At 35.8% G+C, this 17128-nt stretch overlaps 1 protein-coding gene across 5 annotated transcripts in view; it reads right to left on the reverse strand.

Annotated features, from left to right (window-relative positions):
* The window catches only part of ZMAT1 (zinc finger matrin-type 1), a 31147-nt gene extending 14734 nt beyond the window's left edge, over positions 1–16413 (reverse strand). For all 5 annotated transcript variants that reach the window (XM_041741952.1, XM_041741953.1, XM_041741955.1 and 2 more), the window contains exons 1-2: positions 16101–16413; positions 3492–3598 (exon numbers count right to left, since the gene is read on the reverse strand). In XM_041741952.1, coding sequence (XP_041597886.1) covers positions 3492–3598; positions 16101–16380 — 387 coding nt within the window. In that variant the 5' untranslated portion in view covers positions 16381–16413. The remainder of the gene's footprint in view (positions 1–3491; positions 3599–16100) is intronic.
* Positions 16414–17128: the final 715 nt, after the last annotated feature.

Below are 17128 nucleotides of genomic sequence, written 5' to 3' on the forward strand. Positions count from 1 at the left end.
AGCTAGCTCAGCAGAACAGAAAGACAGAAAATGCCTAGGTCCCTGATGGGGTCATGGAACTGTCATATCAGTCCTGTACTTCCTATCTCTCAAATTCTTTTATGTGAAGATTTTAACCCTTCTAGGTTAAGCATATTAGAAAAATCTCTAAAAAATGTGTAATGAACTATATAAGAATAACAAACATGGTGTAGGTAGAAGGGAAACTAACATTCCTGAGCATATGCTGTGACACAACCACTATCTACAGAATTTTAAATTATGAAATAGATCCATCTTATAGAAAAGCACAGGCAATAATATAGCTGGAGCCCATACCCATCACCCGGTTTTAACAGATGTTAACATTTTGTTATCGTTCTTTCAGATCTCCTTTTTAAAAGATGTAAAATTTTATAAGTATAAAGTCCTATCTCCTCATACCCACAATCCCTTACTCCTCACTCTTTCCCTATAAATAACCATTATCTTAAAGTTGATCTATATTGTTTCCTTTCATGCTTTTATTCTTTCATTGCATATGCATGTACTTATAAACAGTATTATATACTACTGTCATTTAAAATTTTTATGGGGACACCTGGGTTGCTCAGTGGTTGAGCGTCTGCCTTTGGCTAAAATCAACAAGACAAGAAACAACAGGTGTTGGCGAGGATGTGGAGAAAGGGGAACACTCTTACACTGTTGGTGGGAATGCAAACTGGTGCAGCACTCTAGAAAACAGTATGGAGGTTTTTCAGAAAGTTAAAAATAGAACTACCCTAAGATCCAGGAATTGTACTACTAGGTATTTACCTAAAGAATATAAAAATATATAATTCAAAGGATGCACACACACCTATGTTTATAGTAGCATTATCTGTTATAGCCAAATTATGGAAACAGCCCAAGTGTCCATTAACTGATGAATGGATAAAGAAGAAGTGGTATATATATATATATATATATATATATATATATATATATATATATACACACACACACACACATATATATATATATAAATGAAATCTTGTCATTTACAATGACATGGATGGAGCAGGAGAGTACAATGCTAAGGAAAATATGTCAGTCAGAAAAAGACAAATACCATATGATTTTACTCCTATATGGAATTTAAGAAACAAAACAAATAAGCAAAGGGGGAAAAAATGAGAGGGAGAAGCAAACCAAGAAACAGATTCTTAACTATAGAGAAGAAACTGATGTTTACTAGAGGGGAGGTGAGTGGAAAGATGGGTTAAATAGATGATGGGGATTAAGGAGTACACTTGTCCAGATGGACATGTTGAATCACTCTATTGTACACCTGAAACTAATATTAAGCTGTATGTTAACTAACTGGAATTTAAATAAAAACTTAAAAAGCATTCAAAACTTCTATAGTACTGTTCTATTTTATATGTGCAATAAATAATATACAGTGAGCTGGTCTGATAGTATTAACCAAGTTGTATACTAAAGAGGAAAAAATCACCTTCTCAAGTAAAGTGTTTGTATGGAAATGCTTTCAAATATCTGGAAAGTTATGTATAATTTTGATTTGATGACTTAATAAGCTTAAGCACCAAGCTTACAGATGGCAGAGAAATTCAAATTTTAAAATATGCTACACTATCAACAATAGCCAAATTATGGTATGAGCCCAAATGTTCATCAACTGATGAATGGATAAAGATATAGTGTGTGTGTGTGTGTGTGTGTGTGTGTGTGTGTGTGTACACATACTAATATTATACTGTATGTTAACTGGAATGAAATTGAACTTGAAAAAATGAAAAATGGTAATCTATTGAATCTAGAATAAAATTGATATGAAATTGAAGTTTAAGAGACATGTATACACACACACACACACACACACACAGTGGACTATTATTCAGCCATAGAAAAGGATGAAATCTTGCCATCTGCAACAACACGGATGGAACAGGAGAATATAATACTAAGTGAAATAAGTCCATCAGAGAAAAACAAGTACCATATAATTTCACTCACATGTAGAATTTAAGAAACAAAACAAATGAACAAAGGGGAAAAACAGAGATAGAGGCAAGCCAAGAAATAGACTCAACTACAGATGGTTACCAGAGGGAAGGTGGATAAGGGATAGGTTAAATAGGTGATGGGGATTGAGGAGTGCACTTGTGCTGAGCACCAGTTTTACATAAATGTTGAATCACTAAATTCTATACCTAAAACTAATATTACACTATATGTTAACTAATTGGAATAAATAACAACTTGAACAAACCCCCAAAAGATGGCAACCTATAGATAGAATCAAGAAAAAAGTCAAAAGAAATTGAATTTTAAGAGACATGTACAGCCCATTTTCTATTCTTATTAAAACCATATGGCTTTTCAAAAATGTATTTTGGAATTCAAACACTTCAGTTTAAAAGTACATATTTCATAATATGAGTGGCAAATGTGGCTCTTAGCAAATCTAGCTTTGCTCTCCCCAAATCTTCCCAGAGCATAATAGCTTTTTGAAGGTTCAGAATTCTGTAAAATTTTTTCAAATATTCAATCTTTCTGAAAAATGTATGACTTTTCAAAGTACTAAGTACAAAGGGTTGGCAATGTTTTAAATACCAATTTCATTTTATGAAGTGCCAACATTTTTAGGGTAGTAGCAAACATTTTTGTCTCAGTTTTTAAATCAATAACCAAGAGTCTCAGTAGCCTCTGGCTCTCAGTTTTTTAATCAATAAACCAAAGGAGTAAGAACATTACACATTCCCACTCCTAGATTTAGAATTATATGGCTCTGTACTTAAAAAGATGTTGGCTGGGGATCCCTGGGTGGCTTAGCAGTTTAGTGTCTGCCGTAGGCCCAGGGTGTAATCCTGGAGTCCCAGGATCGAGTCCCGCATCAGGCTCCCTGCATGGAACCTGCTCCTCCCTTTGCCTATGTCTCTGCCTTTCTCTCTGTGTCTCTCATGAATAAATAAATAAAAGTCTTAAAAAAAGATGTTAGCTAAGTCAAGTGCAAGACCGGTTCATTTTATTTTTATAGCCTTCATTTACTATAAAAGGAAGACTCTGGAGTCCTATAATATCCCTTTATTCATATTAATCATTTCCTACTCCAGTTTTATAATGCCTCCCTTATATTTACAATGAGGATGAAGGATATAGTAGCTTGATGAATACAAAGGGAGGCAGAATGGTGTGAAGAAAAGAAAAGAAGCCAAAAAGTTCAATTTTAAACCCAAATTCCCCAAACTTAAGCTAGTTAGTTACTGTCCCTCTCTGAGCCAGTCTCCTCATCCATCAAAGGGAAAAAATTCTCCCTACTTCACAGGATTTTCATAAGAATCAGAAATGATAAAATATGAAGTTGATCTGCTACATTTAAGAACCTCCTTTAAATGAGTTTGGAGGATAAATATATAAGTAAAAATAACAGGTATATATTATATTAAACCATAAAAAAATAAAATAAAAACTTCCTTTAGACTCTATTTCCATTATTTTTAACCTACCTCATAATGTGAAATCCTTTGTGATTCAAACTGTAGCACCACTCCACATATATTACAAAAGTTATCTGTATAAAGTTCAGTCTTTTCCTGTTCATTCCAAGTCGTATCTATGAATAAAATAAAGGGAGGTGAGACTGTATATCACATTAATGAATATTTAGAAGTATCATTTTCATTCTTCAACTATCCATTATTTCATATGTCACCATAAATCTGAGTGCCTGTGAGGCTATAGTAATAGCTTTTTGCTTATTGAGGATGCAATTTAATATGGGTATATTAGGTATGTTTCTAATGTCTGACATAGCAAGAGTTACTTATTTAGTATGATAAGTCTAGGCAATATCATTCCAAAGGAAAAGTTATGGAGTTATCAGTAACTTCATGAGCTTCATGGAATGATCTAGGGTACCAATAATGAAAGGATTAAATTAAAAACTCAGCCTTGGAATTTTGTTTTACAGCAGATAATCCTAAGAAAAGCATTGTTTTAAGACTGTCACTTATCTAGAGCTATGACTCCAATGTTACCTAAAAATCATTTGGAACCACAAGTATCTTTGCTTATGGTGGGCAAACATTCTCCACTATCATAAAAAAACCTAGCACGTCCATTTGGCAAAACATGTCTCACACAAGCCCCTCAAAGCTATAATGTTCATGTAATAATATATAGAAATGATGCTATAGCGTTTCTCACTGTATTAGTAACACATACTGAAACTTTCTGCATTTACACTTGAGGTCCACGCTTCTATCTAAGGTTCTTAACAGCTGCAATGTATTCTGCCAAAGTTTATTAGTTTATCTACAGGGTATAAACCACAAAATATCAAAATTTTGCTTGCTATTTGGCTATTTAAATGAATAACTTGATACCACATATTTATGGAGAAATGCCAATAATACATTAAATCTATAAAAGTTGTAGAAGAAAAATTATTAACACATCCAGTTCCCAATACTAACAAAAATTAATTATATACCACATAGAAAAAAATATGGAAAGATATAAATTAAATTTAAAAGTGGTTAACTCTGGGAAACAGGGCTAGAAAAGGAAAAAGGAGAAAATTTAAAAAGGAAAAAAGGAAGAAAATTTAACATTTTATTCCTTACAGTTATCTATTTTAAGTTTTGCAAAACACATATAAGACTTGCTATTTAAAAATTTTCAAAGATATGTATTTTTTTAAGATTTATTTTAGAGAGAGAGCATGCAAGCTGGGGGAAGAACATGGAGGGGGAGAGAATCCTTAAGCAGACTCCCCAATGAGCACAGAGCAGAGTTCAATCCCAGACCCTGAGACCTGAGCCCAAATCAAGAGCCAGCCATTTAACTGACTGAGCCACCCAGGCACATCTTAAGATATTTATTTTTTAAAGTTATGTCAGGTATCTTCAACTAAGCTTAATTTTCAGTATCACTGTATACACTAAAAAGGCTTTCTTAAAAAAAATTGCTTGTCCAAGATAAGAATAACTATAATTAAAATCACTAATCACCAGGGCAACTCAAATTAAAACCATTATGAGGTATCACTTAATACCTGTGAGAACGGCTAAACTAAAAAACACAAAAATTAACAAATATTGGCGAAGATGTGAAGAAAAAAGAACCCTTATGCACTGTTAGGAACGTAACATTGGTGCAGCCACTGTGGAAAACAGTATGGAGCTTCCTCAAAAATTAAAAATAGGATTATCATATGATCTAGTAGTTCCACTACTGGGTATTTATCCAAAGAAAATAAAAACACTCATTTGAAAAGATATACCCACCCCTATGTTTACTGCAGCATTATTTAAAACACCCAAGATATAGAAGCAACTCAAGTGTCCATCAATAGATGAACAGATAAAGAAGATGTGATGTACAGCTATACAATGGAATATTAGCTATAAAAAACGAAACTTTGCCATTTGTTACAACATGGATGGATCTAGAGAGTAGAATGCTAACGTAAATCAGTCAGAGAAAGACAAACACCATATAATTTCACACATACATGGAATTTAAGAAACAAAACAAATTAACAAAGTAAAAAAGAGACAAATTCAAAAAGCAGACTCTTTAAATACTGATTGAAAACGGGTGGTTTCCAGAGGGGAGATGGGTGGATGAAGTGGTAAAACAGATAAAAGCATTAAGAGTACATTTACCTTGGTGAGCACTGAAAAAAGTACAGAATTGTTGAATCATTATATAGTAAACTTGCAACTAATATCTGTGTTAATTATAGTTTAATAAAAATAAAGAATTGTAATTAGAAGCATGTCAAAAATACCTTGACAAATGGTTAAAAATTTATCACTATAATATATGGATGGTATCCCCACTGAATTACATTTTTAGGTTGTTTTAGAATATATTATTTATTTTTAGCTCTAAAGTCAGCAAGGTAAAGAGGTTAAAATGTATTTCAGGATGTCCCTTGTTTCAGAATTAACTATTACATTCAATTTGAGCATCCTGGTAAGATTCTGAATTTCCCTTTAAAACCTTTAGTAAATATTATAATTTGTTGGCAATATAATTTATTACCAAAGGAAAGTTTGCTTTGAGAAGACAAAAGGAAACTACTATTTTAGAGATTCAGTAATTCCTAAAATATAACTTTCCTTTCTCTCCTAGATCAATCTTTAATTCCAAATTTCCCCAGGTCTAAATACTCAAAGTTTGAAATTGACCTCAAGTTGGGAAATACCAAGGCTGAGTATTTTAACCTAGCCTTTCATTACTGGTACCCCCACATCATTTCCATGAAGACCATGAAGTTACTGGTGCCCCTCCAAGTTTTTCTTTAGAATGGTATTGCCTACTTATTGCCTTTGACTTACTTCCTCAAACAAGTTCTTGGTCTGTTTTTCTTTATTAAATGGTACAATATTTCAGGCTCAAAATCTCAGCTATTCTTCTCCCCAGCAAATCACTACTTCACGTCAATTCTACCTTAAATCAAATAAATTCACCTACAATTACTTGTCAATGGCAAATTCTTTATATGTAATATAATGAATGTGATGTTCTGACTTCAGTGAATCAAAAATTAAAATATACAAAAATCCGTAACAAAAAAAGAAGATACTGGAGTGATGATGCACATTAAAATGTATTTAGGAGGATTTACCCTAATTTTCTTTAAATAGCATGCTTTCCTAATCAATTCAAATACGATTAAATCTACATTAAAAATTCCAGAACAAATCTTCATTTAAAAATTATTAACAAGCAGGGTATCACATAAAATTCACATGCACAGGGGACGCCTGGGTGGCTCAGCAGTTGAGCATCTGCTTTTGGGCCCAGGATATAATCCTGGAGTTCCAGGATCGAGTCCCACCTTGAGCTCCCTGCATGAAGCCTGATTCTCCCTCTGCTTATATCTCTGCCTCTCTCTGTGTCTCTCATGAATAAATAAAAAATAAAATATTTTAAAAAATTCACATGCACAGTTTTTCAAAATCATACATGCTGAATTAAAAATCTCTGTGGGTGGTCCAATCCAACCACAAGTCATTCTGATAATCAACCATGTTGGGAATCACTGACCTACAGGCTCAGATCCTTACACATAATGGCTGTCCAATATCTATTTGGAGACTTAAGCTGACTGATATACGGGTTTTGTCATCTACCATACGTATCAAGCTAACTGTGCTTTTGTTTAACCTGAAAAGATTTTTGAAAAAAAAAGGAAGGAAAAAAGTATTCCTTGGCACTATCTCAAAACTATATAAATCTCCAGAGTTGAAGCCTGAGAGTCTGTGTCGTTAAATAGGATCCCCAAGAGATCTCTTAAACAGCCTACCTAATGATCCTAGTTCAACCTTTCACAAAGGTAGTTCTTAACCCTGGCTGTACATTGAAGTCACTAGGTTATTTTTAAAACATGCCAATATCCTGACTCCACGCCAGACCAGAATCTCTGGGAGTGGCTCCCCATCATAGTCTCTTGTTTGTTTTGTTCTTTAAAGTTTCCCAGGTGATTCAGTGAAGGTTGAGAATCACTGCTAGGCAAATTTTCATGTGTTTTTGTTGAACTGAAATCTGTTTTCCTGGAGTAGGGGCTCTCAAAATTTAGTGTGCATCAGAATCACCTGGAAAGCTTGTTAAAAGGTTAATTGATTATTAGGTCCCATTCCCAGAACTTCTTATTCAGTAGTTCTTGGGTGGGGGACCAAGAACATACAGGTTTTTACAAGTTCCCTGGTGATACTGATGCATCAATGCTCAGGGACCAGACTATGACACCACACTGTCTCAGAGCTTCCACTGGTCCTAGTTCTATTCCTCAAAGTCATGGTAAATATAATCCCTCTTCTAAAATGGAAATCCTCAAATATTTTAAGAGAACCGTTATATCTGTATTCCTCCCCCCCCACACACACACCTTAGCTTTTTTGTGAGTTGATCTCAATTTTGTCATGCAGCATGAATTCTAGTCCTCTCACTAATTTACCTAAATCCCTGCCATTCATAAAATATAAAATAAGCACAATCACCCTAATGGGGTCACAATTAACAACAGACTAGTAAAATGAGATCATCTCATTTTTCTTACTGTAGTAAAATGCATAATATAAAATTTACCACCTTAACCACTTTAAGTGTACAGTTCAGTATTGTTAGGTATATTCACCTCTTTGTTTTGAGTGTTTCTCTTCTATTAATATAGCCCAAGATAACTTCACCATTTTTTTGGTGGTCACATTATACACTGACTAATGCTAGGCTAATTTCTGACTAAAAGACAAGCTTCGTTTTCACCTGGAGCTAAAGAATGCACTCCAGGACATAGTTATATAGATAGAAATTTTTATGGATCCTCCAAATACCCAATGTACACTATATTTGTCTCATTTAAGTTTTCCTTTGTTAGATTCTATCAATAATTCTGGACTTTCAAGATCTTTTTAGATCATAAATCTGTAGACAGGAGGCTTGTGGAAGCTAGCTTTTCACTGAGAACATTATACATGATGGAGTACTGTTTTTCAGAGGGCACTCCACACTGCCAAATTCTCTTTAAACTGCATTTCCCTTAAATTTGACATGAATGTAATGATCTCTCCTTTCTAAAGGCAGTACCTGAGGCTTGAAGAAGTCAAGCAATTTGTTCAAAGTTATATAGTGTCTAAGTCTGCCCAAGATTTCCCTGAGAGCCAGTTCTTAAAAAGGCCAAATCTTGAATGAAAAACTCCTTCTCTAGTTTTGGCATACATAAGAAATATGTCTGATTCACAAGAGATGCTAAAAAATGTTCCTTTAGACCCCAATCTACCCCCATCCCCACTATTTGAGACATGATTTTTGGACTCCCAGAAGTAAATGGCCTATAGCCAATTCTGAATGTGGCAGAGGAAATTGGTGATAGTGCAGATATTTTTCAGCCTCTCTCAGGCAGAAGATCTAGAGGGCAGGCCAACTTCAGGGAATAAATGTTAAATTACAGGTCATGTGAGCAAATAATGTTGGCTGTGAGAAAGATGGCTGGAATAGGAACTAATGTTTACTGTGGACTTACTATATGTCAGGAACTAAAATAAGTGTTTTCACAAAGAACTGGGGCTCTGGCACTGGTTCTGGTAGGAATGAATGGTTGAAGAAACTTGGCAATTTCTTTCTTCCTCTTTTTCCCTTTCTTTACACTCTCTTCACATCTTTTCTCTTTATAAACTGGTTAGAATTTGAAATAATAAAAAAACAAGTATTTTTATTGGTTGGTTGCTGAATATGGGCTTACACTGATTCTTAATTCCAAAAGCAGTAAAAGTTGTAAAAAGCACTAGAATGAGAGACTGCATTAGCCTTTATCCTGCTATTAACTAGCTGTATGACTAAGAACATACCACAACCTTCCAGATTTCCATTTCTAAAGTTTCTTTTTGTACTTTACCATATATGGGTTGATAGTTATCAATAAGAAAAGGTTGTATTTTAGACAGAAATACACAGAGAAGCAAAGTTTTCATGGGGTACTTAGAGAAGGATCCAAATAACTTAGCTTCTTCCAAATAATAAGTTTATCAGAAAACACAAAAGTAGATTTGAAGTTTTAAGCAGCTATACAGTTGCACAGACTTTAGGGCCTAAAAATTCAAAAGGTCCCAAAATTTCTTCCTCTACTCCTCTATTATTTGCATTTTATTATCTATGTCTAATTCGTAAAATTGGTTCTCTCCAAGGTATTTCTTTGCAAAACAATACACAGCATTTCTATTGATAAATATAATGCTTTAACCATTATAGCAAGTGTCAATAAATTTTTCCAGCAAATTAGGTATTATTTTGGTTATAATTTAGGTATAAGTGGCTCAGTTTTCTTTTCTGACAATGAATACCCCAAATTCATAGCAGATGGTCCTGAATCTTCCAATCTAATTTAGCTAGATGTTAGGAGAACTAGAGTTAAAAATAAGAGTAGATTACACATTAGAATATCAAATGACAAAATAATAAATGCTATGAAGTATGATTTCATCCCTCATCTGCAGCAAATAAAGTTCTTTGACATGGGAAGGTAAATATCTCCCAGTGAATCTTAGACATGTTGCTTTTATATTCCTAGCATAGTACTTCTCAACTGTTCTTCATCCTCTGGCATATTTGAATTTTATATGCCATCATAAACTTGTAAAAGAGATGTGGATAGGGGGGCAAGATTTTATACTCCGAATCAAAGCCCATTTTAGTGTAGTTTGATAGTGAGATCTTAGTGATACAATGGTATGTTTTCAAATACAGACTGGAATATACTATCCTTGAAACATACAGAAGTTTTTCATGCTGATAACATTTTTTTGGTGTGTTTTAACATAAAAAACAGCAATGGAAAACAAGAAAGTACTATCAAAAACTAGGTTAAAAATGGAAAGACACCTAAGGTGTTATGGCTTAAACTGATAGGATATGGAACAGATGAAACACAACTAATGTTTAATGCATGGTTCCACTTACATTCAGAGTATTAAGAAAGTAAAACTGCTTTGCAACGCTGTCCTCTGTGGTCACAATAAACAGTATACTTCCTCAGGTTGTCGACAGTTAACAAATTAGGCATAACGTTTAAACATGTTATTTTCCAGAAATCAGACACATCAGATAGTTCTTTAGATTGGAGAAATATAGTCATATGACAAAACTATGACCTACAGGTACAGAGTTCCAGTTTGGGACAATGAAAAATTTCTAGAGATGGATAGTGGTGAAGGCTGCCTAACAATGTGGATGTACTTAATGTCATTGAGTTGCAGACTTAAAAATGCTTAAAATGGCAGTTTTATATTATGTATATTTGGCCACAATAAGAAATAAAATAAAATACTGAAAACGTTAAAATAAAAGACAAAAGCACCGTCTTCTCCCTGAACCACAGCAAGAGGGGCAGCTCTGCAGTCAACCCATCACTCAGAGGAAAAACACATGAACAAGTAATAAAACTTTGTTTTGCTATTGTAAGTGATCCTCCCTTATGTTATACATAATATATATGACAATTATAAGGGTTAATTAATTTTTATAAGAGTTATTTTATTTTATTTTATTTTTTTTTTTAAATTTTTTTTTTAAATTTTTTTTTTTTTATTTAATTATGATAGTCACAGAGAGAGAGAGAGAGAGAGAGAGAGAGAGAGAGGCAGAGACACAGGCAGAGGGAGAAGCAGGCTCCATGCACCGGGAGCCCGATGTGGGATTCGATGCCGGGTCTCCAGGATCGCGCCCCGGGCCAAAGGCAGGCGCCAAACCGCTGCGCCACCCAGGGATCCCTATAAGAGTTATTTTAAATGAAAGAGTGGTTTTGTTAAAATTGTAAATGGGAACTGATAAGAGATTTCATGTATTTGGTACTCGTACAATTTGATTATATTTCCGTGTGGCTTTAGGCTTTGGTGAGAGAAACAACTAATTTTCTATTAATGAAAGTGTTTAGTCTATTTCCTTCCTATAGGAGTGTTTAGATGACTTGTGAAAGCAAAGCTTTCATAATAATTTGGAATGGGGGAAAAACTATGACCCAAGCACTGGGCTGTAAGGAAAAAAAAATAAAGCTTTTGAGTTGATCAAACAGATTCAAATCCTCTCTCTACTTCTAACTATATACTGTTGAGCAAATTATATAACGACTTTGAGCCAGTTTTTTCATCTAAAAAGTACAGAAATATAGGGATCCCTGGGTGGCGCAGCGGTTTGGCACCTGCCTTTGGCCCAGGGCGCGATCCTGGAGACCCGGGATCGAATCCCACGTCCGGCTCCCGGTGCATGGAGCCTGCTTCTCCCTCTGCCTGTGTCTCTGTCTCTCTCTCTCTCTCTGTGACTATCATAAATAAATAAAAATTTATTAAAAAAAATAAAAAGTACAGAAATATAATGTCTTTCTCGGGATATGGTGACTATTAAATAAAACAAAAATTCTTTTAAAAAATGCTTAAACACATAATTACTTGATAAACTATGCTTGTTTACTAATTCAGTAGCTGAGATTTTACTTAATATTATAGTTAATAATTTCATTTCAGATCACAGTAATTTTAGAGATCATCTAATGTTTCTGAATCTTTAGCACTATTGTCACTTTGGGCCAGATAGTTCATTGTTGTGAGGGACTATGGCAGCATTCCCCAATTGTGACAACCAAAAGTATCTCCAGACATTGACACATGTCCTTTTGGGGGCAAAATTGCTTCTAGTTTATAACTGATTTAGTCTAACATTCTTATTTCAAAATAAGGAAACTAAAGCACAGAGCAGTCATAGGAAACAAAGGATTAGGGAAATTAAAATATATGATTTCAGATTCAGGTGGATTTGGACTATGAAAAGGTTCAGAAGTCTTAGGAGAGGCATTAGTAATAGTTGGATGTTTTTAAATAAGTGAAATAAAATATGAATACAAATAATGCACATTTTGTGGATTAAAATCCCATGTTTATATAAAAATTTTGATTCAGCTTGTTCAAGTATCTGCCTTCAATAATATAAAAAGCAAAGAGAATTCACTTTCCAGAAACTCATTTTTTAGAGACCTTTGTTGGATTGTACCTATTCCAAATAGTTGATCATGCTAAAATAAAATACCATTAACTTTTGTATCCAAAAATGATTGAGTGTGAAATCCAAATTATCCTGTTTGAAACTTTCTTCTAATACTACTAGAAATACCAGACAATTTAGGATGACATATATTTTTTGATTAAAAAAAAACATTTATGGCTTGAGTCAGAAAAAAAAACAATGAATCTATGCCTACAATTTGGTTCACTCTCACTAATGAAATTCAAAACCATACAGGATCTGGGGTGCCTGGGTGGCTCAGTCAGTTAAGTATCCGAGTCTTGATTTTGGCTCAGGTTATGATCTCAGGGTCATGAGATCGAACTCTGTGTTGAGCTCTGCTCTGGGTGTGGATTCTCCTTAAGATTCTCTCTCTTCTCTTTCCTCCACTCCCTGAAAGTTGCATGCACGCTCTCTAAATAAATAAATAAACCATACAGGATCTCTGAGGAAAGGAAGAGTATAACATCTCTTCAGTTCTAGTACAAGAACTTTCTCTGTTCACTCCAATTAAATGTTCTTTGGTTATCTTGATAAGAAGTTTAAGGTTATGCAAATTAGATGATTCTATATATAATATTATAAAGACAAAGGTAATTTCTAGGTAATTGCTATGCAAGTGGATTATTAACTAAATAAAAAAACAGCATGTCCTCCAATCTAAAACAGAATCCACTTAATAATTTAACTTTCTTAAAAGGAAGAGGTAAATAAACAGGAGGGATGTGTTTTTGTTTTGATTTTTACTATGATTACATTGGAACATCAATACTGAGTGAAAATTCATTTTTGAGCCATTAAACACTTTTGAAACATGTTACTGGATGAAATATGAAGCATCCTACAAAATCTCATGACTCCTCTTACCATGAATTCTGGGTAGGTATGTGTTTTGTCATATGTCCATTTACTTGGCATTTTTTTTTTGTTTGTTGTTTTGTTTTGAAGTTTATTACCCAATTTCCCATTTGTAACCTCAAAAGTTTCTAATATCCCCAGCTTGGCTATTTCTAATCTCCACTGACATTTGGTCACTACCAACCCCAAGAAAGATGCTGGCTATAGTTGAAAATAGATCAGCAAATGCTTTATCAAACCACTTTTAATGGTCCTATCTGGAGTGGACTTGTAGTAACGAATCTTGACAATTCTTTGTAACCGTTTAGATCAATTTCCTAACTTGGGCTTAAAAAATAAACAGGCAAAAGATACTGGCACACCATCAAGTGACATTTTTCACTCTTCTTTATCCACTATCATATAACTGCCAACCATTTATAGTATTTATAAATATCTAAAAAAATTTGAGACCTAATAATGTTTTAGACAGTGTACTATATCATATATTTATCTTTTGTTAAGTGGAAAGGTAAGAAAGTTTTGGTTTGGAGTGAACAGTTAATGAAGGTTATTTACCTAAAATGACATGGTAGGAAATAATTTTTAGGTAGCAATTATATTTGTTTTTTCATATCCTAGTAAATGATCTCAACACTAACAACACAGATTTCATTACTCACTGAATGTCAAGTGAAAATTATGGTCAAAGTTTCTCATGGCTTATGAATTACTGTTCTAATGCACAGCCATGGAAATGCCTGGAGAGTATCAATGCAGAACTGCAAAATCATGGTTCATACTTTCAGATCTGAAATCAACCTTGGAGTCTGGCTGGTCCAATACTTCTATTTCAGAAATGTCAAAACCCAAATCTAGGAAGTCTATCATCTGTTCAGGGTCACAAAATCTAGTAGATAAACAACAGAACCTAGGTTCACTGCATCAGACTCCTATGCTGCAGCCCTCTTCATTTTGCCAGCTAAAAATAATGTATACAGGGTATTGCTGCTACATTATGAATTTATATCTCTTAAAGCCATTAATACCTATGTAAATTCAAAAATACTATAACCAAGCCAGTCCCAGAGACAGGCAAAAAGCCATTTATTTGTTCCATAAGATACTGGTCCTAAACCTTACTGTGAAAAGTCCATGACAGCCAGATTGAGTCGTGATCTTGACCACTTTTAAAAAACTGTTCTCTCCTTCTTTATAGTCATACATAGTTTGGTATAAAAACAAAAAAATATCCAGATTTCATATTTTCACCCTCAAACAACTGTACAAATCCAGGATGACTAAAGACACTATAGTCTTTCAAAGGCTGCCTTTAGTAAGAGAGTTAATAAAAAAAAAGACATCAGCATATCACCGTGTATTTCTAACTTCCATACTTAGTAAGTGGCATTTATGTAATGTGTCTATGACAAATACCGTAAAGGATTTTTTTTTTTACTGCTTTGCCATTCCTCCAAAGTGAAAGGTGTGAAAAGCTATGAAATAGCACACAGGAATGTACCATTTAAGAATGTGAAGAGAAAATCATTTTTATGGGGTAATTTTAATGGGGTGTCCTCCTAAGAAAAAGGAACTTAAATTGTTCTACTCCATTTTGGTGTTCACGTCTTTCAGTTGGGAGGCAAGTTAGCAACATGAGGTAACACACAAATACTGGAAATTACGAAATTTAGGATGGCAAAATGCTTTACTTAAATCTTCTATAGTGGACTCGGCCTCAACAATCTAAGAATAAGAAGCACTTCCAAACACTGCTTTAAAACACATTTCAATGGCAAATTTTACAGTTTGCTATTAGTAGGCTGTTTACCAGTATATAGTATTTCGTGTGAACTAGATACCACTTGTTACTGAAATAGTTAAGAAATCTTTTTTATGTTAGGAGTAGTATGTGTTGGTAGGTACAACAGCACTTACTAAAATCAAAACCATCTCACTGATGGGCCCCTAAACTTTGCTTTATAAGGTCACCCTCAAATAGCCAAAGAAAACTCTCCAAAGTGATTTCTGAAATCTGTGCTTCTACCACACTCTCTTCCTTTATTTTCTTAGTACAACCCCCTCCGCCAGACCCTATGATCCTACAATCTAACAGCTCCTACTTTAAAGCTCAAGTATACACTCTAACCTCCCCAATTTCCTAACCTCCTCTCTCTTTAAATATCCCACAGCAAGTTTCCACTGCAGGATGCTGAATTTCACCAAAGGGGGTTTCCTCCCTTTTACTTATTTCTTCGGCCTTTCTCTTCTATCTCTGCCCCCGTTCTGCATCAGTCCCCCTTCCCTTTTCCTGACCCTCCAGTTTCACACCATTTCTACCTTAAGTCCTCTCTTTTTACCAAATCACACCTCAGCTTCGTAGACCATACTAAGGCACCCTGGCTGGGAGAGAAACTATGTGGTATTTTTCTTCCCTTCAAATTCCTGCCATGTGAATACCTGCAGCTCCTTTTCCTGGGGACCACCACCAACCTTGAGGGTGGGGGAAGAAGTAGGGAAGCCCCTCTCTGCTTCAGTCCATCTTGCACACTCGGGGCTACTACGGCAGGGCGGGGCGGGGCGATCTTGGCCTTTACTGCGCCACAGCAGGTGGGGGGTGGGGCGGTGGCGAACCGCGCCCAGTCCGATCTCGGACGGGCTGAAAAGAGGCAGCGAAGGAGATGGGGCCGCCCCCACACCCCGGGACGGGAACTCACCTTCTCTGAGGCGAGGGCGGGTGTCTACTTTAAAACTACTGCCCCCCCTCCCCGCCGCCGCCATAGTGGAGCCGCCAAAGCCGCCGCCGCCGTCGCCACAGCCACCGGCAGGCGGGAAGGCAGGGGTGGAGGTGGCGGAGGAGGCAGGCACAATCACTGCCGCCGCCACCGCCGCCGCCGCGCAGGCGGTGTAGGAGGAGGAGGAGGCGGCAGAGACGGTAGCTTCCTGAGGGGAAGACTCCGCCGCCAGCGGTGTGACTGTGCTCGGCGCCGCCGCCATCGCAGCGAGGCGCGGACAATTGCACTTGCGCCTCGCTCCCGTTAAGCTCTTTTAGCCCCGCCTCCTGCTTAGCCCCGCCCCCTTCGCCCCTCTCTTCCACGCTTCAGCTCGAGCCTCGTTCTCGCTCCTTCTCCCCACCAATAGGAACGCTTTAGACCCACGGGCTGCCCCTCCCCCTTCCTCCACTGCTTGACGTCACCCGCTTCCCTTTGGAGGGGAAGCGATGATGGCCAAGGGCAAAGGGCAAAAAGCGCGGGATGTAACAGCACGTGGGGCTCACACCGTGAGGCCTCTTTCCTTGGAGGAGCTGATCTGAAACCAATTTAAGGGTAAAGAAAATGTTAGGAAACCAGTTGATTCCCACTTCCAAAATATCTCTTTCTTGTAGCCCTCAGTACAGAGGAGATAAATAAGCGAATACTTGGTGAATACGTGGTCATTTGCATCGTGGGGCCCTAAACGACTACTTATCTATCCATCTACCCATTTAAATTATGGTAAAAACCTGTGAATCTGGTACCCAACCAAAGAACTAGGATATTATTGATAATTTAAGACTTCTCAATATTTTCCCCAACTGCCTTCCTGCCGTCCCAAAGAAACCAATATCTTGATTTATATTTATTATTTCCATTCTCGTTTTACATATATTCTTATACATGTATGCCTAAACAATGTTTTTTTACTTTTGTTTTCAAATTTCACAACATTTTGTATCTTATTCTAGGTAGCATTTTGGGACATTTTT

Source organism: Vulpes lagopus, chromosome X, assembly GCF_018345385.1.
Source record: "Vulpes lagopus strain Blue_001 chromosome X, ASM1834538v1, whole genome shotgun sequence".
Classification (NCBI taxonomy): domain Eukaryota; kingdom Metazoa; phylum Chordata; class Mammalia; order Carnivora; family Canidae; genus Vulpes; species Vulpes lagopus.